This window comes from Sorex fumeus, unplaced genomic scaffold (genome assembly GCF_029834395.1).
Source record: "Sorex fumeus unplaced genomic scaffold, SorFum_2.1 ptg000098l, whole genome shotgun sequence".
Lineage (NCBI taxonomy): Eukaryota > Metazoa > Chordata > Mammalia > Eulipotyphla > Soricidae > Sorex > Sorex fumeus.
This window is the reverse complement of record NW_026606155.1, coordinates 1,313,249-1,339,847: the sequence shown is the minus strand read 5'-3', so window position 1 is coordinate 1,339,847 and position 26,599 is coordinate 1,313,249. Positions and strand designations below refer to the sequence as shown.

General features: G+C 46.4%; 1 protein-coding gene across 1 annotated transcript; it reads right to left on the bottom strand.

Moving 5' to 3' along the window:
- Positions 1–8,534: 8,534 nt before the first annotated feature.
- Positions 8,535–25,568, bottom strand: LOC130041120 (corticosteroid-binding globulin-like). The gene is made up of 5 exons (XM_056133131.1): positions 25,420–25,568; positions 19,563–20,179; positions 14,085–14,355; positions 10,083–10,230; positions 8,535–8,854 (listed from the first exon to the last, which is right to left on the bottom strand). Exons 2-5 carry the CDS (start codon positions 20,158–20,160, stop codon positions 8,660–8,662), a joined length of 1,212 nt encoding a protein of 403 aa, XP_055989106.1. The 5' UTR covers positions 20,161–20,179; positions 25,420–25,568; the 3' UTR covers positions 8,535–8,659.
- Positions 25,569–26,599: the final 1,031 nt, after the last annotated feature.

Here is a 26,599-nt window from a genome sequence, read left to right as displayed (position 1 = left end):
TTCAGCCCTACTGCCCAGGAGCCAGGCGACCCAGTGGGTGATGCTGACTTGTCTCCCAAGTCTGCCCCTTGCTGGCCCTGTCCTACTGATGCTGAGTGCTTATCTCTGCTTCCCCACCCCAGTGCTCAGCCCCAGTGGGCATCCGAGGACCGGAACCCCCTGCGTCTCTGCATCTTTCTCCATCTTTCCCTCCAGCACCTCCATGCTCCCCGCAGACTGATGTTTCTCCCATTATCTTTGTGAGTCAGGTCTGAGTCACCTCCTCCAGGAAGCCCTTCCTCTCTGCATCTCTCTGTGGCTTTCTCTGTTTTGCTGCAGTAACACCTCTATCATGGCACCAGTCACCGTCACCTCTCCTGGCTCTTTGCTGTCCCCTGGTTGAGAACCCTGCATGCTGTGGCAGCCTGGAGCTGGCTGGACTTGCCTGTAGTTTGGGTTCTTCTCCATCCTCCCTTATTTATTCCTTTCTCTCCTTTCCTCTCTTTTCCTCCAGCTATTTCCCCCCTTCCCTCAATTTCCTCACCCCCTTCTCCCCTAATCACTAAGGTATCCTAATTCTTCACAGATTAAAACTTTACCCCCTTGCTGACCTCACTTAAGGAGACATCCTGAACCATTTTACAGATGCATGAACAAAGGCTCAGGAAGTCAAGGAGCTTGTCTGAAGCTTTGGCTCTAAGCTCTGCTAAATAACTCCAGAGCCTGGGCTGTGCCTTCCCTTCCTCTGTGAGTTAGACAGTGCTCTGAAGCGAATTTAGCGATATCTAGATGCAGAGGTCAATATCAGACATGAATTTCCTGGCACGACTGTTCTCCTGGTCCCATTGGTCTCATGACATTTAGGAGTGGCTCTCAGCACAATAGCCACCCAGGCAGGTAGGAGGAGGTCAGAGCCTTTGTGTATGACCTCTGACCTTGGGAAGCTCTTGACAACTTGCTTCATCTTGACCCAGGTGTAACCTATGTTCAGTGCCCCACTGAAACAGAGTTAATCCCTTGCTTTGTGGCTTTGTTCTAGAACCAGAAGGAGCAGAAGGATGGGCCACCCAGGCCTTTCCATGCTCTGCAGTGGACTGTGTCTGCCAGCGTGGTCTCCCTTGTGATACAGTAAGCTCAGGCAGGGCCACTGGGTGAAGTGTCCTTTGCCATGTTTTCAGTTGGTTAGTGGTTAAAGGGAAGGGGCAGTACCTAGGCATCACAGTCTCCTCCTCCCAGTCATTAACCCATCGGTGGCTGCTCTGGGGTAATATGCTTCCTGTCACTCTCATTAAGAAGCCTATCACAAGTGGTACCACATGGAAAGTATCATGTTAAGCGAAATGACTCAGAAAGAAAGGGATAGACATAGAAAGATTGCATTCATCTGGGGAACATAAAGTAACAAAATAGGAGACTAACACCCAAGAATGGCCAAGATTAGTACCAGGAATTTTACTCTATGGCTTGGAGGCCAGCCACACATGCTAGGGGAAAGGGCAGCTCAGATAGAGAAGGGAGCACCAAATAAAGGGTGTTGGGAGGATCCTTCCAAGATGGGAGAAGCATGCTGAAAGTAGACTATAGACCAAACATGATTGCCACCCATTGCCTCTTTTGCAAACCACAACACCCAATAAGAGAGAACAAAAGGGAATGCCCTGCCACAGTGGGAGGGTGGGGTGGGGGGTATGGGGGGTGGGAGGGATACTGGGATCCGTGGTGGTGGGAAATGGGCACTGATGGAGGGATGGGTATTTGATCATTGTATAATTGAAACCCAAGCACAAAAATTTGTAAGTCTACAACTGTACCTCATGATATCTCACTAATAAAAAGAAAAAAGAAAAAAAAAGAAGCCTATCACTAACACCTATGTCTTTCCTTAAAGTTATCTTGTATGCAGACATTTCTTACAAGAACCATTTCAACTCAGCAAAGACCCTTTGTCCCGGCCTCTCAGAGTCACGGCATGTTTGCAGAGTGCCTTGTCTCCTGTTTCCCATAGGCAGCAGCTAGTTAGGTAAGACACAGTCTCCCACAGAGAGGTAGTAAAACTGGGCTCAGAGTCAACATTACATCCTTGAGTAGACTGTGTGTTCTTATGAGACCCAGGGCGCAAAAAAAATCAGCATTTTCTTCAGAAGTAAAATAACAAGCAATTCAGAAGAGTCAAAGATTCAGGTTTTTCCCAAGTACTCACATAAACAGGTGGAAATCAGATTTTGTGTTGTCAGTCCAACAGCAGGTTTCCTGCAGGGGTCAGTCACGAAAGTGTCCTTCTTGACCAAGCACCGTGTGAGAGTGGAGTGATGGACGGTGGTTGGCTACTGCAGTAATGGGCCTCTTTATACTTTTCACCCAAGTTGTTTCTGTTTTCTTATCGCCACCATATGCCCTTCTCATTGCCCCACTTTTGATGGTTGCATCTTTACATGAGATCATCTGTTCTTTATCATAGAAAAGCTTTGGGGTTCAAAAAGTGCTCAATGCTATGACAGATTTAAATTATCTTGGAGTTCGGTAAATGTTTTAGTCAGTGATTCTGGCTTGACGTAAGTTCAGTTATTTGGCGAATGTTTACCATTCTACCTTTTTAAGCCCAATCTACAATGTTCCGTGTTTGCAATCCAAGGCTTTCTCCAGGATATTGGAGTCAGCATAGCTACACCACAAATCAACTGTTTTTCATTGTCCACTCTCAGGAGTCTTATCCTTGGGACCTGTGCAATAGTGTCATGGGTAGGGCATTTGTCTTACACGCAGCCAACCCAGGTTGGATCTCTGGCATCCTATATGGTCCCTTGGGCCCCCCAAGAATGATTCCTGAGGACAGAGCCAGGAGTAACCTCTGAGTACCACCAGGTGTGGCCCTCAAACAAATAGAACAGTTTTAACCACATGTAAAAATGTGGGTTTAGTAATGACATTGTGTGTGGTTCCCTGGGGCATCTGGGAGTCCCTGGTTGAACACAATGGCACTGACAGCTGTGATGAAGCTGGTGGACCCTCTGCTTGGTGAAGGCAGATGTAGGAGAGTCAGCCAAGGGCTGTCCAAGGGCATAGAGTCTCCTTTGTCCTTCACAATGGCTCTGCAGTCAGCAAACCATCTTTCCTCTTTGATAAGGAGGCACATGAACTCTAATGCACTTGTGAAGAAAATCCTAGTCGATTTGATGCTAAACCTAGAACCTTCCCTTTTCTCTACATTTGTATGAATCAGTTCTCATCTGATGGTGGTGACAGAGATCAGATTCAAAGATCTTTAAAAACAGTAAGTAAGTATAGTAAAGTGTAGTAAAATAAAGCAGTAATTAATTCAAGGATAATCTGAATGTATATTTCTGTAGAGGATTTCAGGCATGGCTAAACCCAAGGTTCCTAAGCTGCTTCTCACATTTTTCTCTATCACTCACTCTTATTCTTAACTGGAATAAGAGGCTGGAGCGATAGCACAGCGGGTAGGGCGTTCGCCTTACAAGCGGCCAACATGGTCGACCCGAGTTCGATTCCTCCGCCCCTCTCGGAGAGCCCGGCAAGCTACCGAGAGTATTCCATATGCCAGACACAGTAACAACAAAGTCTCCAATGGAGACGTTACTGGGCCCGCTCGAGCAAATCGACGATCAACGGGAGGGTCTTTACCTTTACCTTTATTCTTAACTCAGCTTTCTTCTGCTTTCCTGCTGCAGTTTCTCCATGGTGGGAACAAACATGTAACTTTTCTATGATAGGAACAAACTGGATTATTTTATGTCAAAGGAAAGACACTGTCCTCTTCTTCTGTTTGGATTTTAGTCCAACCAAGACTTCTGGGCAGAATTACCCAACCTGGGACTACTTTATTCCCTTTATTGTTTGACTGCAATCCAGTGGAAATCTAGTAGTTTTTTCTATTAGTGTCAATACATTTATATTATTTTGTAAACAAAATAGAATTTTAAGTTATATTATGTTATCATGCAATTCTTTTTTTTAAATGTAGGTGTACTGCTATTTATTCAGTCATTGATTAAGCTAATTAAATTGAACATAAGTTCCACATTAATTTTTTTAAAATTCAGGATATTAATTTAATTTAATTTTTATATTTTTTAGTTGAATCGCCATGTAATTACAAAGCTTTCCTGTTTGAGTTTTAGTCATATAATGATTGAACACCCATCCCTCCACCACTGCACATCTTTCACCACCAATGTCCCGGGTATCCTCCCAATTCCACCCATCCCCCTGTCTCTATGGCAGAAAATCTCCCCCATACTCTCTTTTGTATTACTTGTTATGAATAGCATAAGATATCACATAGCTTCCAGAGTGGATGTATGCTCCTGGAATTTTAAAATTATAGATAATTAGGGTCTGGAGAAATTTGCCGTGAGCTGCTGGGTTTGGAGATTCTTTTGTGTGTCTCTGGATCATGGCAGTTAAGAAGTTTAAGTAGTAGCCAGAGGTGGTTTGTGGACATGACCTCCAAGGTCCCATGGGGACAGGTGTGTGTTGGTGGGAGGAGGGTGGATGACAAGGACCAACCCATCCCTTATCCCTTGAGGCCTGGAGTTTGCCATTACTGAACCCATGCTCCTGCACTACTCATTGGGTTCTAAAAGTTGGTGGCTGGCAGGGTTCTTAGGGTCTGACGCATTCCAGTGAAGTTGGCCTGGCTTAAAGTCCGGAGGCATCTTTGCAGTGAGCTGCTTGGTTCAGAGATTCTTTTGTGTGTCCCTGAATCATGGCCCTTGTTTTTATCTTTCCTAGATAAATACACTATTGGCATATGCCCTTCAGGGCATGCCTGCTAGCCCATAGCATCCTGGCCCTGACTGTGGCTTTTGAAGTCTTTCGAGATTTATGGGTCAATAAGGCCAATAAATGAGCTTGTATAGCTGAGCAGGAGGTGGTTTGTGGGTGTGGCTCTAACATACCTAACTTTGGGCCATTTAATTTCTTGGTAAACTTGGCCCCAAGTTGCTGGGGTCCGACCAAAGGCACAGTGGCAATTTTGGGGTTTCAGGAAGTCTGAAGGCACCATTAGGCTGCTGATGCACTCTCTCTGCAGGTACAGATTGACCTGCTAGCAGCACTGTACTTTCTGTAGTGCAATTCTTGACTCAAAATAGGTAAAGAAATGATGACCCAGGACATCATGAAGGGTCTTTCTTGGCTTCTTGGAACACTCTCTTGGATTCCTGAGTCACCTTGTCAAGTATCAGTCCCCACGGGAGAGTCTTAATGGGGAGATCTGAGATGACTGAGCTATTCTGGGTAAACCTGCCTTTGTACAAAGACTGAGTTGGGGAAGGGCTGTAGGAGGTGAAAGTATTTCATCAGTATGAGGAAAATGACCTGGGACCAGCGCATGGACAATTGAGCCCTTGCTCCAAGATGGCTGCCCCCAATTCCTCATTCCCTCAAGTTCCCATCCAGAGAGGGCCTCTGTCCTTGACAACATTCTTGACCAGTAGTCTGTGAAGAAATGATGTCCCAGGCCTCCAGAGGCTCCTTCACAAAGGTTCTTTCTTGGCCTCTTGGACACTCAATCTTTAAGTCCTGAGCCTCCTTGTGATGTTTCAAACTGCTCTCTGGGAGTCTCTGTGGGGAGACCTAAGGAGGGAGAGAGAGCAGCTAAGTCCTGTCTTCAGGGCTCCTATTGAAGTGCGACCCAGAGAGAAACCATCTTGGTTCCTTCAGCCCAGCTGCTCACTGACTCTTCCCAAGTGATTGAGTTAATGGGCAGATGAATCCTTCAGGTCTGCCTGTGGGAAGTTCTGACCTAAATTATGAGATTTGTGATTTGATGATCCAATTAAAAAATAGATTATTGGATAATTGGTTCACGTTAAGGAATAGCCAAAAGAAAACTGCTTGGTCATGTAATTACTTTTAGTAGATATGCTAACAATGTACTTAGTGATGAAACCAATTTCTCCTCTCAGCCATATCTAGAGAGAGGCAAACAAAAATAATGGCACACTTGTCTTTTAATAAAATGAAAACAGAATAGTTCTGTGAAAAAAATAATCTGAAGAGAAGTTGAAAAAAAAAATACAACCGTCTTTCATGTGTATGATGTCACCCCTTTGCAACAGCAGGGATCGTATGGCTTAGAAATATCAGAATTGTAGAACACAGGGTGTCTGCTGGGGAGAGCAGAGGCTGATTGTGTATCTGATAACTTCAGAAGATGTTTCTGCAGGCTTCTCCCCAGATTATGCCCTCAGAGTCCCTGAAAGAACTCGGAAGTGGTCCAGGAATCAGTGCCAAGGTCCTTTCCTGTGGGAGGGAGATCCGTGCTCCCAGCTCTCCAGAAACAGTGAGCACAGTTGGAATCCAGGTGGGACAGAGGATCCAAGATGGAACCTGAGCTGAGTGGCTGGAAGTTGGCAGCTTTACCGAGAAACAAGCGACATATTCTTAGGAAATCTCTATGAAGTCCTTTGAGGCAAAGGGTCATGAAACATGAAATGCACTTTCAAGTGATTCTGAGACAGACTCCAAATATCCATCCATCCATATGCAACAGACATGGGTGTAGAGACCTGGTTTCACTGGGGGTCTCAGAGGCTGGCCCTAACTACCCCTACCCCTCCCTGGAATGGGGTTTGCCTCTGGCTATGGAACCCAGGGTAGTCACCAGGCTCTGTGTACAGCAGCCCTACCCGCTGGTGTCATACAACACTCCTGCAGTCTCAGTCTTTGGGTAGCTCCTGGGCTAAGAGGATCCCATGCCCCCTTGGGCCCTCCTGATCCCAGACAGGCCCACTTTTTCTTCCTTCCTACTCTGTGCGAACTCTCTCAGCTGTACAGAAAGCATTGCTATTGGGTTCAGTTCTGGGAGGATGGGTGAAGGGCCACTTTGGGTGCTAGGTCTGGGGCTTTATGTTCATTCACTCAGTCCAGCCTTGTCATGCAGGAGCGTGGGGCTGTTGGATGCATGGCCTCTGGGTTCAGACCAGCCTTAGCTGTAGGTGAGGCGGTCACCGAAGCTCAATATGGTGGAGTCAGGGAGCCCTCAGCCTGGTGATGGGATTCAATGGGGTTGTGGAGGAAAGGCCAGGAGCCTGCAGGCCTTTTGGAGCCAACCCCAAGAGGTTGAGGTCAATGGCTCTGACCCTGTGGTGTTTCGGGTGATGTGGCAAACTGGAAGATCTGGCAGTTCCACCGCAACGTTAAGGATGGGCCCAGACCCCTCAGCAGGTGATCTCACTGCATGCAGGGTTCTCCTGTCCTCTCTTTTGCCCTCTCTCTGGACCCCTGCTTTTGATCTGGACTATTCATCTGGGATCCCATAGTCCAGATCAAAAGCAGGGGTTGGTGGGTGTAGGGTGGAATCGCCCTTTCAGATGATTCCAGAGACACAGGGGACAGGGACAGGGACATTCTGTAGTGCCACTTCTTTGAGATTACTCTGGGCCTCATTCCATCTCTGTCTTTGGCTCTGTCAACAGTTGGCTCTGTGGCCTTGTCCCTGTTTCCTGGGGGTTCCAAACCAGAACATCCCACCTTCCCCGAGGGATGGGAAAGAAGAAATTTCAGAGCCCAGACACTGAGAGACAGTTGTCAGAGCCACTCCTGCCCCACTCTCCCCAGGAAAGATACGTAATTGTTGGGCCCACCAAGCCCTTCCTCTCTGCAAACTTGTGTTTAATAGCCCCAGTCTGGGGAGAGAACCATGTTTGGTCTTAGTACACATGGTCCCGTGTCATTGGTGCTCTTGTTCCAGTGGGTATCAGTCACATACAGATTGCATTCAACAGGATGGAAGAGTCTCTGGTGTGCTAAATTCTGGAAAAGGATGTGGTGGGACATTACTTTTGCTTGAATTTTTTTCGCAAAACTTTCCAGAAAAATTTTGGTAGCTAGAGCGGGGCTGACAGCTCACTGGACTGACTATAGGCTTCTTATCCAGGAGCCGTGGGTTTGACTCAGGCACCACAGGGACCCCTGAGTCATGCTCCAAGCACTGAGCGTGGAGATGTCCCACAATTGCTAGAACTTCTCTTTTCTTATTTATGTATATATATATTTGTATATCTTTGTATATATTTATATATCTACATATCAACTTACCTTTGTATGACTACCTACATACCAATATATAAATCATCTATCTTAATGTCTTTAAAAGTTTTTTTTTGTTGTTATTGTTTTTTGGGGGAGTCACATCCAGCTATTTTCAGGGTTTACTCCTGGCTCTGCCCACAGATCATTCCTGGCAAACTCGAGGGACCCTATAGGTTGCCAGGGACTGAAACTGGATCAACCACTATAAGGCAAGTGCCCTATCTGCAGTATTACCCCATCCAGCCACCATGCTTTTGTCTCTCTGTTGTGTTTTGGCTACTGTGGTTTCTTCTTCTTTTAGTTTCTATTGAGAAATAACTTCAGGCTTATAGGAGTTTGTAAGAGGAGTTGTGACCCCTTAAGCTCTTCTTGCAGGCTCCCCATGGCACCTGACCAGGAGCCATAAACGGGAGCAGAAAGCTGGGAGGTGTGGGCAGTATTCAAGGCTGGAGAGATAACCCCTTCCCATTCAGTATCATCAGTGATCAGTCACAATATCAACTGACAATCATTTATTACAAGAAGAGAAACTGAAGAGCAGAGAAACTCCCATGGCTATTAAAGTCCTGGGCGTCCCAGTGCCCATCCCCAGAGGGCAGCTTGGTGTCCCTTGGCTGTGCCCTCAGGATGGATTCGCCACCTTGGCCAGGAAGAGGCTGCTCCAGGAGACATTGTCGAAGATCATGACCAGGAAGGGATGGTTGAATTTGATTGTGGGCGACTGCACGGTCTCCCCTTGGCCTCCTGAGGTGGAGATTGGGGGTGCGACAGCTTCCTTGCCTTTCTCAGTGAGTTGCAGCTTGATCTTCTGGATCACCTGTTGGGGATGAACCAAGGGCTAGGTAGCACCTGCTAGACCCTAACCTTCCTGCATAGGGCTTCCTGCTTCACTTGACTTCAGGAAGAGGGACACCAGGGTCCAGGGAGGTCATGGACTGACTTCTCTCCTACATGACAGCTCTGGGTGCAGAAGTCTGTCCATTTCTAGACCATGGGAAACTTCTAGACTTTTTCCTGAGACAGGGGGCAGGTCTTGCCTGCCTGATGGACAGTCAAGGGTATCAGGCAGGAGCTGAACCCTCCCTTACTCCAGCCCTCCTCCCTAGGTCCTGCGCTGCTCAGGGGAGAAGCAGCACCTATTTCTGTGGGGGGAAGTAACTAGGGGTTTGCGCATTCAGGGAAAGGGCATCAGTGATTGTGGGAAGTTCAGAGTGTGATGAAAAAGATAATGAATTCTGGAGTCAGCACACACGGAGCTTGGAAAGAAACCTGGGCAGGCTCTGGAGAAGCTCACGGAGGTTCCCGTGCCCTGAGGTGGGGTTGGGGAACCACAAACCGGGTCACCAGGTGGGGGCTGGGAATGAGGCCTGAGTCCAAGCTCAGGGCAGAGGGGGACACTGTTCTAGGACTCTGCAGCCCTGGTCAGTGCCTGGACCTCTTGAGAGATCCTCCCAGGGACAGCCAGCACTGTCTGTCGGAGGAGGGGCCATCATGAATTCATTGAGCATCTCTGGGCTATGAGTTCATGTGCGGGCAGTAGGAGGCTACTGCCCCAAGGTGTTCTCCAAGTCCCTCAGACCCTGATAGTTTAGTCACCCACAGGATTGTCAGATCTCTGAGGGCAGGGCCAGCAGAGCCCCAGTGCCCTGGAGAGCTCTTTCAGAATGAATGGATGAAGAGGAGAAGAATGTAGACAGTGGGGCAATGGGTGGTGGCACAGTGGGGATTTTCCGGACATCTCCACTCTCCATCCTCTTTCAGGGCTGCCCACGTCTCTCCTGACCACTTCCTTTCCCTAGCCTCCTGGATGGCATAGGGACATGTGGGGCTTCAGCCTCACAGACCACCTGCCTGCTGCATGACTGGGATACCCCCTTCTTGTGCTGAGCCCCCCAGAGAGACTGCTGTAACCCTCGAGGCATAGAGAAGATCTGGGGTTCGAGGCCCAGGACCAGGACACCCACTCAGGGAAAGAGTTCCGCAGGGCTGCCTGTCACTCTCAGTGTGGATTTGAGGGAGCAGTGAAGGGTCTCAAAGACAGTTACCTTTGACAGCTTTTGCTGGACATTACTGGTGATACGGGACATATCTGTCTGGCTGTTCTGCAAATCTGCAATGCCTGTGAGCTTCATGATGTCCTCGAGGTCATTGGTGCCAGACAGGGAGAGTCTGGGCATGTAGAGTTCTACACGACTGCTCAGAGAAGCAGAGAGGTTAGACAGTCCTGTAGGGCAGGGCCTGGGCGTTCACACTTGCCCTCCCCTGGATTGATCCAGAGCTTGCCTCTGGGCCAGAACACACAGAACAGGAAGAGATGGATTTCCCTCTTCCTCCATTTCTCAGACAGCTCCTCTCAGGGGCTCTTGAGCAAACTCTTGTGCCCAGCTCTTCCTTGAACTGATTCTGCCTGTCATGAGCTACATGAGCTACCTGAGACACTGTCTCTAAACAAGGTGCCCAGCACCTCCTGGCAGGTGGGGAGGAGCAGAGGGAGCACCTACAGGAAGCAGGAGTCTCGGTCCATTGATGCCACTATGCCCTGCCACTTTAGCTCACCCCCATCTCTGTGTTCCTGACACATCAGGGCAGCATGGCGACCCAGGGACCCTCCCAGACCTTTCTGCTCAAAACCTGTTGTCCACTGGACTGACAATTTCCATGACAAAGTGGATACAGTTCTCAAATGTTGGTGCAGGTGGGGTGGGTGTTTATACATGGTCTCTCCATCTCTGAAGGCATTTGCTTCATTTTACAATTCCTTCTCTTCAGAGCAGAAAGAGATACTGAGCACCCTGAGCATCTGGAAGGGGCAGAGACTCTGCACAGAACAGAAGGGGAGACTGAAGAGAGGTGAATGGGGGAGATATTCTTTTCTTTGAACCAGAAGACATCTGTGACTGAGCGGCTGGAAAAATCCTTCTCCGGGAAGTGTGTGGGACAGGGGCTCTCTGGCTAGGAGCAGAACTGAGCAGAACTCAGCAGGACTCTGCGCTCGCTCCTCCCATCCACAGGGGCATGTTTGTCCCAAGCTAGAGTCAACAACTTCTGTTTCCAGATCATGACACAGGAATTAATGTGAGTTTCCCCAGACAAGCTGGAAACCAGGCCCTGTGGTCTGACAGTCCCTCGGCCTGGCTTAGAAGACCTATGGGCCACAGCAGATGGGGCTTCCCCAAAGGGGGATGTGAGTGGGACCCTCTAGGCTGTGTGCTCGGGGGCATGGGGTGCTGGAGAGTAAAGGCAGGGGGAGCTGGGGATGGGAAAAGTGAAACACAGGTGAGGACTAAGGAAAGAGGGTTTGTCTGTGTTCTGTGGGGCACAAGGACCTCCCCAGAAGGAGCAGTCATTGCGTCCAATCATATGATGGCGACAGTTGCCAACTTTCACCATGGATGCTGTAAAATGGCATTATTACAGGTTTATATAACACTTTAGTGGAAACATTTTCGATGTAGAGAAATATTATCCTTCATCTCTTTTTCAACAGGATGGGCAGCGGTTAGAGGATGGAGCAGAATGTGACTCCTGGTACCTTCTCATCCTCTAGTTACCCCACACTCAAATTACAGGTTCCTTGGAGATGAGGGTAGGGAGGGAGGGGGCAGATGAAAAGGTGAAAAGATGGCAAAGAATCCCCATAATGACCCAAGCACAGGGCCCTCCATGTGCAATGCCCTTCGTACCCCCCAACTATGTCACTCAAAGCAAGCAGGGATGGTCTCAAGACTCTAAGAATGTATACCCCAAATCACCCCATTTCATGGGAGACTGACTCCTTCCCTGTAGGATAAAAGTCAAACTCCAGGTCCTGTCCTCAGAGGACTGGGTCAACTTCCCATGAGAATCACCCCATGAGCACTCTGAGAGAATGAGCCGAAATGAATCATACCTCAGAACACAGTGAAACTTTCACCTATAAAAAAGAGGAAAGCTTATTCTAGATTTTATGTCTGCATAATTCTTGCATGACACAATCCACTCCAGCGCAATCTGCCTCCTCCTTTGGCTATTCCTTGCCTAGTTCTGGCATTGCCTTGAACACAGCCTTTCCAGCCTCCTCCACTTCCTGCCTCCACCAGCTGACTTTTAAAGCAGGATTAGAGGAGTTCAAAGGCAGCACAGGTTGTCTGGCAACTCCCCACCACCATCCCTGGGTCTGATCTTGCCCACCCTGTTTTCACATTTCTACATTTCCTTTCCTCTATCCTTATAGTCCTGTAGTGCTTGACTACATCACACACACACACACACACACACACACACACACACACACACACTGTCTCACACTGTCCTCCCGTTGTTCATTGATTTGCTCAAGCGGGACCAGTAATGTCTCCATTTTGAGACTTGTTGTTACTGTGTTTGGCATATTGAATACATGATGGGTAGCTTGCCAGATTTTGCCATGTGGGCGAGATGCTCTTGGTAGCTTGCCGGGCTCTCTGAGAGGGGTGGAGGAATCGAACCTGACTCGGCTGGGCTGGCTGCACGCAAGGCAAACGCCTTATCGCTGTACTATCGCTCTATCCTTATAGTCCTGTAACTCTTGACCACATCACCACCACTAATTCTCCAGGACATCTGTTCCGGTCTAGGACAGCTGTGCTGGAGGTCTTTATTCTGTCTTAGGCCCCTTTCTTCCTTGTACTCTGCATCATACTTAGCTGGTCCCCAGCAAGTGCTTCCACTGATGTGTATTGTACAAATAACTGATTGCGTATGAAGGAAGACAAATGGGAAAGAAAATGCACCGCTCCAGGACCTCCATAGGCTTCCAGTTCCTAGTGTCACTTGCCCCTTGCATTCCCCAGTCCCTTTCAGTTGCCCTACCCCACCTGACACGGGGACTCGCTCTGTTACTCTCACTTATCTTGAATACTCTCACTTATCTTGGGCTTGAGCGATAGCACAGCGGGTAGAGCATTTGCCTTTCATGCGTTTGACCCAACCAACCCAGGTTCAATTCCTCTGCCCCTCTCGGAGAGCCCGGCAAGCTACTGAGAGTATCTCGCCCACACGGCAAATCCTGGCAAGATCCCTGTGACGTATTTGATATGCCAAACACAGTTACAAAAAGTCTCACAATGGAGACGTTACTGGCCACGCTTGAGCAGATCAATGAACAATGGGAGGACTGTGACAGTGACAGCAATCTTGAATAGACAGAACTTGATTTATCTGAGAATGAGGATCATGACCAAGTGCATCTGCTCCTCTCTCCAAGATGAGAATGGAGAGGGGAGCTGGGCACAGCGTACTCTGCTGTTCTCTGGCTCAGAGGTGCCCAGAGTGGGGCAGAAGAGATCATTGGTTCATTTCTTCCTGCTACTGTTGCTTGCTCCCAGGCTCGGCCAGCCATCTGCATATATCCCATCCTGGCTCTCCTCCTGACCCCAAGCTCACTGCATATACACCCTGTTTCTCACCTTACAGCCTCGCTAAATGCTCAGATCCTGGCTTTTAGAACTCACTGTCTAGATTGTCTTGTGATTTATTGCCTTCCCTGAGTGACTTTATAATGTATCCAGAGGCTTTGTGTGGGTTATGACATGGTGGAGTCGGGGAGACTGTGTTGCTTGAAATCAGTTTGAGGAAATGGAGACCGGATGGTAGTATATGGATGCCTGGTTGATGCCTGATCTGGGTCCAATTGTGGGAACCATTTGGTCCCCTGAGCATCATGTTGTGCATTCCCAAAGGCTGTGAGCGCCACTGTGTGTGGCCCTCGAGGCTGGCTAGCACTGGGGAGTGCCCTGGGTATCCCAGTATTGTAGAGACAAGGTGGCGTTGGTCTTCTTGGCTGAGAATCATCAGGGTACTCCAGATCTGCTGAACTTACATGGGAACCCCCTCCCTTCAAAAAGAAGATGATGCAAAAATGTGATGATACAGAGGGGTATTTACTCACCTCCCAAAGAGGGACCCTAACCTTACAGAAGGCCCTAAAGTATCTCAGTGAAATCCAGGGTAAATCCAGGTCGGAAACCTCAATGCCTTGGGTACCCAACAGTCAGAAAGCCATCACCTCAGAGAAAGGATGGAGTTACCTGTCGATCACTGAAGTGGCCCATTTTTGAAGTGTGTCTCGGCTCAGCGCCTGGATGACCATGTCCATCTGTTCCCCGTCTGGGAGGATGAAGAAGGCGGTGCTGTTGCCCACATAGTCCAGCTGCACCACCGAGCAGCCCAGCTCCGAGTCATACAGGTGCTTGATGATGCTCGACTGAAACATCATGGGCACCTTCACCACAGTTGTATCATCCACATAGAAGTCCCCCAACCTGGTGTCTTCTGGATCAAAGACCTGTGTCCATGTGCCTGGGAAGACAGGAAGTGAAGATGGGAGGTGCAGAGTCGGGGTTGCTTAGAGCTGGGGCCACCACTCAGCAGGGAAGGGGCCCCTCCTGAACTGCAAGTGTCCAGAGACATCTGGTAAAGTGTGGGATCCCCAGAGGGAAACCTACTACACACAACAGATGGAGTGTTCACTGCATCTCCAACATTGGCTTGTAAAAAGGGAAAGTGAGAGAATGGATTTGGATCCAGTGTCTTGATTCTGTTCTTCTAAGTATCCAAGACAGACAGTGTTGGCTGGCCAGACCCCAGGAGCCAGGAAACCAAGGCCCCGGCGCCCTTCACAGCCTTCCTGGAGGAATTCCTCCATGCAAGGACCCGGACCTGAGCAGCTCTGCACTGGCGTCCAGGGCCTGACACAGAGCCAGTAAGAGCACTTGGAATTGGGGCCCTGCAGCCCTGCCCCAGGCAGGGGCCCCCAAAGTCCGAGAAACGCTGTGTCAGTATGGAGCAGGCCCCCTCAGCTGCTCTTCTGAGCTCGTTCTTCATATGGGCTGGAGCGATAGCACAGCGGTAGGGCATTTGCCTTGCACGCAGTCAACATGGCCGACCCGAGTTTGATTCCTCCGCCCCTCTCGGAGAGCCCGGCAAGCTACCAAGAGTATCTCGCCCGCAGGGCAGAGCCTGGCAAGCTCCCCGTGATGTATTCGATGTGCCAAACACAGTAACAACAAAGTCTCCAATGGAGACGTTACTGGGCCCGCTCAAGCAAATCGATGATCAATGGGAGGGCCTTTACTTACTTTTACTTACTTACTTACTGTTCTTCTTCACTTAATATTTCCCCACCTGGTCATAGAACACCCCTCCTTCCCCAGCCCTGTCAATCAGTTGCATCTCCTCTCTGGGGGAAAGAGGGGTCCTGACCCTATAGTGTCCCATGCCCCCTCCATTTCCTGGAGGCAGACCAGTGTGAAAAGTGCCCTGAACTTCCAGGCCATATCCTGGAGCTGCCCATCTGCTTTCATGTCACTCAAACCATTTGACCCTTCCCCATGCAGCGCTCGTTCCCGTCACAGAGGGGATTTTCACACTATATTCAGCTTGGAGAGAAGAAAGTGACTTCTACAACACCACTGCCCACTGAGGTCACAGCCACAGAGCCTCTCCTGCCGTCAGAACTTCCATAGCAACTCTCCAGGCTCTGGGTTAAGACTCATCATAATTGGAGAAGATGGAGAACCCTGATGTGGAGGACCCTGGTGTCCGGGCTGCTCTTGAGCTCAAGTTCCAGCACCATTTTGGGCTACCAACCAGACTAGGTGGCAACAACTGTGCAGGCCACTCAGGACACCTGGTTCTTCACCAGCTGATGAGCCATGGGAGAGGACTCCTTCTCTGAACCAGTTTTGCTGATCGGGAGGGTTGAAAGGGGGCGACTCTGAGGAGGCAGATGATCGGAGACCTGGGAAGCTGGGACCATGTCAACCTCCTCACAGAGCTTACTGGGGGCTGATTCACCACTTGTGAGAACATCTTAGAGTTCTCACCCCCCAAGAAGTCTGGAAGTCTGGGGTCCCCAGGAATGAAGGGTGTGGTGCTTTGTAACTAGCGTGTCCATTTCCCAGAAGAAAGCAACGTGCATAAAGAAACTTCCAGTCAGATATTCAGCTTCATATTGTTTCTTTCCCAGAATCACTAGGACATATCAGTTTGGCATGAAACAATAAAGAGTTAACTCTATCCTCTATTTAAAGGAATTTTATCTCAATGTTCCATAGACGAGAAAAAGTCATGGTAGAAAAACTTAAGAATTTGTGCACAAGTATCTGAGAAATAGAGAGGATGATTCGCTGGGAAAACCTTTTAGAGGAATTTTTGTTTTGTTTTTGGACCAAACCTGGCAGGGCTTAGGGGTTACTCCGGGACCTGCACTCAGGAATCACTCCTGGCAGTGCTTGGGGAACCATATACAATGCAGGGATCCAACCCTGTCGGCTGCGTGCAAGGCAAGCACATTGCCCCTTCTACTATCTCTCCACCTCCACCTCCAACTCCCTTTAGTGACATTTTCTATGTTCTCCATAAAGAGCTGTAAAGAGAGTCACCATATCAGGAACTGCCTCAGTGTCATGACAATGGTGCTTTGCTTCATTTCTAGACTAATCTGCTTGCTGGGACCATTTCAGTGGATGCCCCACCTACCCAGGTGAACTGACTTCAACATTCTCACAGGTCATCAGTGCTCAATGTGGCATCTCACATCCTGATGCTTAAAGGCTCTCTGGTTTGGTCACAAGGGGCTACTCTGTTTCATCAGTCTCATCCCACTCAGTCCTGAGGATGCTAAGTTAAGAAATAGAAGACCTGTGCTAAATGCTGCCACAAGAGTACCCAAACCAACCTGTGCACAGGTGTGCAGGTCCTGACAACCTCTGGGTCCCTCCATGTGCTTGTCTTCCCTGGGTCTTTCTCCCCAGGTTCTGGTCTTGTCACAGCCTCTATTTGACTGTTTTCACTAAGCAGAGTGACTGGGCCCCCGAAATCCAAGGATGCCACACACACGAGTGCACAGTCCAGTGGGAGAGGCAACCTATGGATTTATGGGAGCACCCAGAAATACTTTGGGGTAAACTTGCCCAGACTTCTTAGCCCAGACACTGTCAGGCAAAAGGAATACTCTGGAACTACAAAAACCTTTCACCACCAATGTCACCCTCCAACAGTAAAACTTGAGGCATCACACTGCCTGATTTCAAGCTGTACTGCAAGGACATCATCATCAAAATTGCACTGGACTGGCATACACCACAGTTCAATGAGTTGAAATGAGCTCCCAGAAACAAACCTTCTCAAAGGTTTTTGACTGGAGTCAAGAATATTTAATGGTGATGGAAAATGGGCACTGGTGGAGAGATGGGTATTTGATCATTGTATATTTGAAACACAAGCACAAAAATTTGTAAGTCTACAACTGTACCTCATGGTGTTTCACTAATAAAAATTATTTTAAAAAAAGAATATTTAATGGGTCAAGCTAAATATTTAGTCATGTCTGAAAGACTCTAGGGCTGGAGCAATAGCACAATGGGTAGGGCATTTGCCTTGCATGTGGCCGACTCAGTAGACCCGGGTTCAATTCATCTGCCCCTCTCGGGGAGCCTGGCAAGCTACCGAGAGTATCTCACCAGCACGGCAAAGCCTGGCAAGCTCCCTGTGAGGTATTCGATATGCCAGACACAGTAACAAAAGGTCTCACAATGGAGACGTTACTGGACCCATTTGAGCAAACCGATGAACAATGGGAGGGCAGTGCTACAGTGCTGAAGACTGTAAATGGTAAATGGATATCACAATATTCCCATGGAAGGGAATGAAGTTGGACCTTTTTTTGGGGGGGTGCACACCCAGAGGTGCTCAGAACTTGCTCTTGACTCTACACTCAGGGATAACTCAGGGATCACTTCTTGCAGGATCAGGGGACCATATGGGTTTGTCAAGGATCAAACCCAAGTTGTTTTTGTGCAAGGAAAGCACCCCACCCACTTGACTATCCCTTTGGCCCCATAGACTTCTGTCTAATATTACTCAAAAGATTCAAATAAAACAGGATCCAAAAAATAAACAGAACTGATAACATAAAACTCCTAGAAGGGTAACATGGGGAAAACACTCTTTTTTTTTTTTGAAGTAAAACAGATTTTACTTGGAGGTTTTGAAGGGAAGGAGGAAGAGAAAATGGAAGAGTGGAGATTAATGTGCTCAAGGCCAGAGAGATTCCCTACACATATCCCAGCATTAGAAATGAAAGCATGAAAGTCCATATCTCAGGAAGGGAGATGTGGGTACCACATGTGCTCAGCCACGTGGGTGCAAGTAGCACATGAGCTCAGCCAGTATATGCGCACCAGGAAAACACTCTTTCACATTGATTTAGCATGATATTTTGGATATGATAACCAAAATTACAAGTAACAAAATCAAAAAATTTGAAAAGCAACTATAGCACTGTAAGCACTGTCCTCCCGTTTTTTATCGATTTTCTCGAGCAGGCCCAGTAACGTCTCCATTGTGAGACTTGTTGTTACTGTGTTTGGCATACCAAATATGCTTGCTTTGTGGGCTAGATACTCTCAGTAGCTTGCCAGGCTCTCTGAGAGGGGTGGAGGAATCGAACCCGGCTCGGGCGGGCCGGCCTCATGCAAGGCAAACACCCTACCACTGTGCTATCGCTCCAGCCTAATTCATCAGCAAATTTATAAATTTTGGAGATTATTTTTGGCTGAAAAGACAGCATGATATATTTTAAACTAAAGTTTTCTCATTTTAGCCAAATTTATCTTGCAAATTTAGCCAAATTTAGTTCTCAAATTTACCCCAAATGAGTCTATAGGCGCGCGCGCGCACACACACACACACACACACACACACACACACACACAGAGATATAGATATAGATACAGTGAATACACTTTTAGTTTGTTATATAAAAAAAGAAAAGCAACTATAACAAACTAAAAGTGTATTCACTACCAATGTTACATTAAAAACAAAACAGAAGGGCAACCCAAAGAAAGTGAAAAAAGCTTTGTAATCCATACAGTAACCTCCGGAACACACAAAGTCTTACTTATATAGAAAATAAGAACCTAATTAAAAATGATGAAGGACCCAAATAAGAAAATAATTCAGGGGCTGGAGAGATAGTACAATGGGTAAGGTGCTTGCCTTACATGCAGTTGACCAAGGTTCGATCCCTGGCATCCTATGTGGTCCTCTGAGCACAGCCAGGAGTTATTCCTGAGTGCAAAGCCAGGAGTAACGCCTGAGAATTGCAGGGTATGGACTTCCCTCAAAATAAGAAAATAGGGGCCAGAGCAATAGCACAGTGGGAAGGGTGTTTACCTTACATGCGGCCAACCTGGATTCAATCCCTGGCATCCCATATGGTCCTCATGCATCATTAGGAGTAATTCCTAAGTGCAGAATCAGTATCTGTGTTTCAAACCATAATGTCCAAAAGAGGAGGGGGAAGAGAAAGAGAGAGAGAGACAGACAGACAGAGACAGAGAGAGGCAGAGAGACAGAGTTAGAGAGATAGAGAGACAGAGATAAGCAGAGACAGAGATAGAGAGAGACAGAGATGCAGATACACTATGTTTTGTCCAATCAAATATTTCCAAGTATAATCACAGACAGGGTCTTATCATAATGGGGTAGATGGTGGATACCTGTGAAGAAGACATAGTTGATCAGGATGATGGTGACTGTGCTCTCCAGCTCCAGGAACAAGTCTGAGATTTCCCCCTGCGTCTTATCCTTGATATGCTCATTGATTTGACTGCTGCTTCTGTCTCTGTCCTGGAAATCCACGGGCAAGTTCTCCAATCCATAATACTGTTTGGTGTCTGTTGAGAACAGCTGCATAAGATTCAGATTCTGACTGTGGAACAAGGTGCTGCCCATGTTCATATCTGAAAATCTGAGGAGATTGTGAAGATGCTGGAAACTCTTGTGAATCTCATTTTCTGTAATCTCATTGATGTTAAAGCCCAGGCCATTAAGCATCTGAGTGCGTGTGTGGTCACCGGCACCCAGAGACAGCATAGACAACACCATAGAGATGCTTATGGGGGAGATTAAGATGTCCTTGTTGGGATTCAAGGTAGTTAGATTCTTAAAAAGACTGAAGGCAAAGTCAGCGTTGTTTGGAGCCAGGTTCCGGTAAGGGCTTCTGGTGCTTATGACCTCTTTGGAATCCTTAGCTTGGATGGTCTGCAGGCCACTGAGAGTCAGCCAGAGGAGGCAGGTGGAGAGGGTGAGCAGCATGGTGTACTTCAGCCAAGCCCTGCCAAATCAGAAATGTCTGTTAGCTGTGTGGGACCCGCAAGACAGTGCTACATGTGCAATGGGAGAGGAAGATCCTATCTAAGACCCAGTTCCTTTCTCTTCTCTCTCCACTGACTGTGGGGCCTAGGGCAAGTCAGGACAGCCGACCTCAGTTTCCTGATCTAAAATATGTGAGTACTTGCTAATTTACTATGCAATACCAAGAGCTCAATGTTGACCATGACATGTTACCTGTATTCTCATCTAACTCACTCCAGCAGGGGTTGGATCAGCAAGTAGGGGGTTTCCCTTGCACTTGGCTGACCCGGGTCCAGTCCCTGCCTCGGGTCTATGGTACTGCAGCCTGCTAGAAATTATCCCTGAAGAGCAGAGCCAGGAGTAAGCTTTGAGCACCACAAGGTGTGACCTCACCAACTCAACACACACAAACTCACACCAGCAAGCTAATAGATTAGAAATGATAATTCAGATTCTAGTAAACAGAATTATGGTCTCATTAAGTTATTAAGGATTAATTACCACCTTATTAAAATATCCAATATACTAAAAGGAGGAACACAAACCAGGAATTCTATATCTCTGGAGATATAGAATAGCACTTACAACAATGTCCTTCGATGACTGTCACTGTATCATTGTCATCCTGTTGTTCATTGATTTCCTTGAGCAGGCACCAGTAACGTCTCCTTTGTCCTAGCCCAGAGATTTTAGAAAGCGCCACATTCGAGGCTCTTTCAGGGTTAGGAGAATGAGACCCATCATTGTTACTGGTATTTGGTATATTGGGTACGCCACGGGGAGTTTGCCAGACTCTGCCGTGTGGGCAGGATACTATTGGTAGCCTGCCAGGTTATCCAGAGTAAGAACTAGATAATAGATGTTGCACGGCCGTGAATGAGGGAGAAATGAAGACTGTGCCAGTTAAACCAAAGCTGAAGGGGTTCATTGTTACTAATATTCCTTGCCACAAATGCTGAGAGAGAATTCCTCAACTGAAGTGAGAGAACACACTGAGAGGAAAAGACTAGTAGGAAGAAATAAGGATCCCTACCTGTGGCAAATGTCTGGACAATGCTAAAAACTCTGCCCTCCAGGTTCCTTGACCATTTTTTGAGAAACAAAAACCTGGCTATAAAAATAATGAGAGGTTACTCATAATAAAAGGTAAAATGCTTGAACCAGACAAACAGTACCTCAGGTAAGGTGCTTGCTTTGCATGTGACCAAGCCGGTCAAGATTCCAGCACCAGTATGCTCTCCTGTACACCATCAAGAATGATCTCTGAGGACAGAGCCAGGAATAAGTCCTAAACACTCCCAGGAGTGGCACTGAGCAAAGAGCCAGGAGCAGCCCTGAGCACTGCCAGGAGGGATCCTTGAGCACAGAGTCAAGAGTAATTTATGAGTATAGTCTGGTGCACCCACCCCATCCCTGTTAGCTAGAGTGAGAGAACAACGGTTAAGGCACTGGCCTAGAATGTGGCTGTGGTTACACCCCTGTTTTGAATCCCAGAGATGGCACTGCACAGGGTCCCCTCTAACAGGTACCACGAAGCAGGGCCTTTAGCACTTCCAAGTGTGATCCCAAAACAAACAAACAAAAAATCAAACTGTAAGAGGTAAAAGCAGCAGTAAAACATACAAACATGACTATACCTTTAATAACAGACCTTCAAAACATATGAAGCAAATCAAAGAATTGAAGGGGTGAAATTAATTCCTACAATAGTAGTTGAAGAATATCTGCACTTGATAATTGATCGAACAACCAGATCAAAGATACTCAATAAAGATAAGACATGAATAATAAATGAATTAGTTCTACCAGACATAAGCAAAACGATCTACCTAACAGAAGCAGGAAATACTTTTCTTTTCTTTTCTTTTCTTGCTTTTTGGGTCACACCCAGCAATGCACAGGGGTCACTCCTGGCTCTGCACTCAGGAATTACCTCTGGTGGTGCTCGGGGGACCACATGGGGATGCTGGGAATCAAACCCGGGTAGGCCTTGTGCAAGGCAATCCTCCTACCCACTGCGCTGTTGCTCCAGCCCCGAGGAAATATTTTTCAAATGCTCACAACCTTTTCTCCAAGGTGGACCATATCTTAGAACACAGATCATGGTTTAAGATATTAAAACCTATTGATATGCAAAGTATCTTCCCTGATGACAATGTGAGGGGATTGTAAATGACACAGAGAGAATCATATTGAATACAATCACTCAGAGGACAATGCCAGATAATCTGTCACGTGTGGTACATAAAGGAGGAAGGGAATCGGACAAGGTGGGTACAGAAGGAGTAGGGAAGGATGGAGTGAACTAGAGGTGAAAGATGAGAGTTGTGGATGGTTTGGGGCATGTAGATGGTAGTGGGGGTGCAGCAACTTTGTACACCAGAAGCATCAACAGTATGTAGACTTTGTTGCCTCAATTTTAAGAAGATAGAATATAAGGAAATCAAGAATCTAAGAGAAATAGACAATTAACAAATCTGTGAAAGTTAAGCAACATACTCTTAAACAAATAATGGGTTAAGAAGCATTATAAAGAGAATAAGAAAATATTCAGAAAGTAATGAGTATTTTAAAAAATAATATAGAGAAATTCCAGGAATCCAGAGAAAGTAGGGCTAAGACACATTTAAAATGAAGAAAGATATTAAAGATAACATACCCTTACAATGTAAGGACTAAAAAAGAGCAGATTAACTTTTTTAAAAAATAGGATAAGGAAGAAAACAATAAAGACTAGAGACTAGAGTTCAAGTAAGCAAAATACAGACTAAAAATATGAAACAAATATATCTTATCAATGTAGTATAATTTAGTAAGTATAATAAGTATTGGCAAAATGAGACAAACAAAACTAGCCAATTAAATAGACGAATATTTTGCCAGACAACAAGACAATATAATAGACTCAATGGCAAGAAATAAATCCCTGGTCTACAGTCAAACTTGAACATTTTTTAAATTTTTAAAAGTTTTTTAAAAAATTATTTTATTGAATCACAGTGAGATACACAGTTACAAGTTTGTTCATGATTGGGTTTCTGTTATATAATGTTCCAACACCCATCTCTTCACCAGTGAACATTTCCCACCACCAATGTCCACAGTTTCCTTCCTCCCTGCCCCCAACACCACCCATCTGCCTCTCTGTCAGGCAATTTTCTTCTCTCACTCTCTGTCATTCTCTCAAAACCATAAATAGACGATAAAACTAAGAAATTATAGGAGATCGGTTTTATTATATTGAATTTGGGAATGAGTTTTTGAATATGACATGAAAGATTTAGGAAACAGGAAAAATGAGGTATACTGGACTCTACAAAAACAGCAACAAAAAAAAACATTTTTTTGGTTTTTGGGGTCATACCTGGAGATGCTCAGGGATTACTCCTATTCAGAAATTATTCATGACACTGCTCAAGGAACCATATGGGATTCTGGGGGTTGAACCTGGGTCAGCCGCGTGGAAGGTAAATGACCTACCCACTGTACCCACTGCAGCCCTCAAAACAAACTCTTATGTATCAAGGACAATATCAGTAGAGTAAACTGTAGCTCATAATGAAAGAAAATATTTTCAAATCTAATATCTGAAGAGGACTCAATATGCAGAATAAATATCCTCTAAAAATAGAGTAGAAGCATGCACACTAAACTACCATGCCCATCAACAATCCAGTTAAAACATGAGAAAGGACTTGAGGAGACATTTTTTTCTTTTTATTTATGTGTTTATTTATTAATGAATCATCGTGAGATACAGTTACAGACTTAGAAAATTTCGTGCTTACGTTTCAGTCATACAATGACCGAGTTCCCATCCCTCCACCAATGTCCATTCTCCACCACCGATGTTCCCAGTATCCCTACCCTATTTCCCCCCACCCACCTCTGTGGTAGGCAGATTCCCTTTTTCTCTCTCTCTCCTTTGTGGCATTGAAGTCTGCAATGCAGGTATTAAGTGGCCATCATGTTCGGTCTATAGTCAATTTTCAGCACACATCTCCCATCCCAAGCCGATCCTACAAGCATCCTTTACTTGGTGGTTCCTCCTCTATCTGAGCTGCCTTATCCGCCAGCATGTGAGACTGGCTTCCAAGCTGTGGAACAGTCCTCCTGGTCCTTATCGCTACTATCCTTGGGAGTTAGTATCCCATTTTGTTACTTTATACTTTGAGGATACATTTTCCCAAAGGAGATATACAATGGTCAATAGGCACATTCAAAGGCACTCAACCAATCACCATTAAAAATTAACAGTCCAAGTCAAGGCCACAATGAAATACAATCATATCCATTAAAACAGCCACCATAAAAACAACAACAACAACAATAAAACAGAAAACAGGTGGAGAAGCCAGACACCAGGTACATTGCTAGAAGAAATGTTAGAAGATGCAGTCATGTGGGAAAGAGGATGAGAGTTAAACAGAGATCATTGTCTCAACAGTCCCACTTCTGAGGACAGACACCAAAGAAATAACCAAGGACCTCAGGCAAATATTTACACATGCTAATGTTCACAACTATGTTATTCATTACCGGGTGGAGAGAGAGAGAAAAAAAGGAGAAGGAGACAGACAGAGAGAGAGAGAGAGAGAGAGAGAGAGAGAGAGAGAGAGAGAGAAACAGAGACAGAGACAGAGACGAAGAGACAGAGATAAATACCCATGAATAAGTGAATGCAATTAAATTTAATTTATTTTCTATTTTATTTTATTCTTTTTTGTTTCTGCTTTTGGGCCACAACTGCCAATGCTGCACTCAAGGATAACTCCTGGCAGGCTTGAGGGACAATATACGATGCCAGGTCAGATGCAGGCAAGGCAAGCACATCATCCATTGTACTGTCTGACCCCATGAATGAATTTTTAAAATACGGTCATTTAAGGATAACAGTGCTGTGTCCATTCTATTCTCTCACACTACTCCCACTCTCCCCTCATACACCAGATATGTGGGTTTCCCAGGCATATCTAACTCCTGCTGAAGAGCCCAGCGTTGAACTCAGTCTTGAGTCAGTGCACACAGAGTGCCTGTCAGATCCTGAAAGCCCAGGGCTCAGTCCCCGCAAGACTGCCCACACCTCACACAGCCACCTCAACTCCCATACCAGCACCTGCAATTTGGGACCGGCTCCAAACCAGGGTCCCCATGACCTTCCTCTTGGGTTTGCTCTTGACTAGAGTGGCACCCAGACCTCGGAGAAGGGCAAATGTTTACCTGCGTGTTAGACAGGATATGGTACAGATTTTTAATTCATAGTCTGATGAAGAGATGTACAGGTGAGGCCCAGAAGAGTCCCAAGCAGAGAAGTTCCTTTCCCTGTGGTGCTGGCATGTACCACCCTCTCGATATGGAGATGTGTCCACTCGGTCAGAAGCTCTCTGAACTCCAGGTTTGGGGATTTTTATACCTTCATCAGACAAGCATGATTGATGATTAACTCAATCTCCATCTCTTCTCTCCTCCCCAGAGATGGAGGTGGAAGTGGGGTGAATGTGTCTGGGGGTTCCATGCTCCTAATCATGGTCTGATCTCTCTGGTGGCCAGACCCCACATGGAAGTTGTCCAGGAGGCACTAAAAGTCACCTCATTAGAAAAAGAAGATAATATTATCACCTAGGAAATTCCAAGGGATTATGAATTTTTTGTCAGGCACTGGGGCCAAAGACAAATATTAGTGATGTTCCTAGTGATCTTATCACTTGGAAACCTTTAAGGATTTAGTGACCCTGTGTCATGATTAGGGTCAAACACAAATATTAAAGCAAGAGATGTTTCTAGTGGTCTTATCACTGAGAAAACCACAGGGATTTCAGCCGTTCTGGGATAGAAACCATGGTAAGAGGCAACATGATTTTTTTCCTACTTCAGTACATGTTGCAATAGGGAGGAAGCTTGAGGGCATGGTGCTGAAGTAAACAATCCAATTACAGTAAAGAAGTAAGTACAGTGCTTTGTGAAGTATTGCCATTTTGACAATGTTAATTCTCCCGATCCATGAACAGGAGATATTTTTCCATTTCCTCATGTCCTCTTTTATTTCCTGAAGTTGCTTTTTGTAGTTTTCTCTGTACAGGTCCTTTACTTCCTGGTGGTGGGAAATGCGCACTGGTAGAGGGATGGATATTTGATCATTGTGTAATTGAAACCCAAGCACAAAAATTTGTAAGTCTACAACTGTACCTCATGGTGTCTTACTAATAAAAACTAAAAAAAATAATAATAAATAAAAAAAAGAAGTAAGTAAAAGTCATAGAAGTAGAAAATAGAACGATGCTTAGAGAGAATGCTGGGAAATGGGGAGTTGGTGATTCTTGAGAACAGAGTTTCAATCAGGGAGGATGAGAATGTTCTGGTGATGGGTGATGAGGATGGTTTGCACACTGTCATGAGTGAA

Bases quoted from the DNA above. Each gene is read 5' to 3' on its own strand.
- LOC130041120 (XM_056133131.1), bottom strand. From the start codon at position 20,160: ATGCTGCTCACCCTCTCCACCTGCCTCCTCTGGCTGACTCTCAGTGGC. The intron at 14,356-19,562 runs GTATCCACCATC...CTGTCTTCCCAG, and splicing joins CAACTATGTCTTCTTCACAG to GCACATGGACACAGGTCTTT. The intron at 8,855-10,082 runs GTAACTGTCTTT...CATCCCCAACAG, and splicing joins TCCAGCAAAAGCTGTCAAAG to GTGATCCAGAAGATCAAGCT.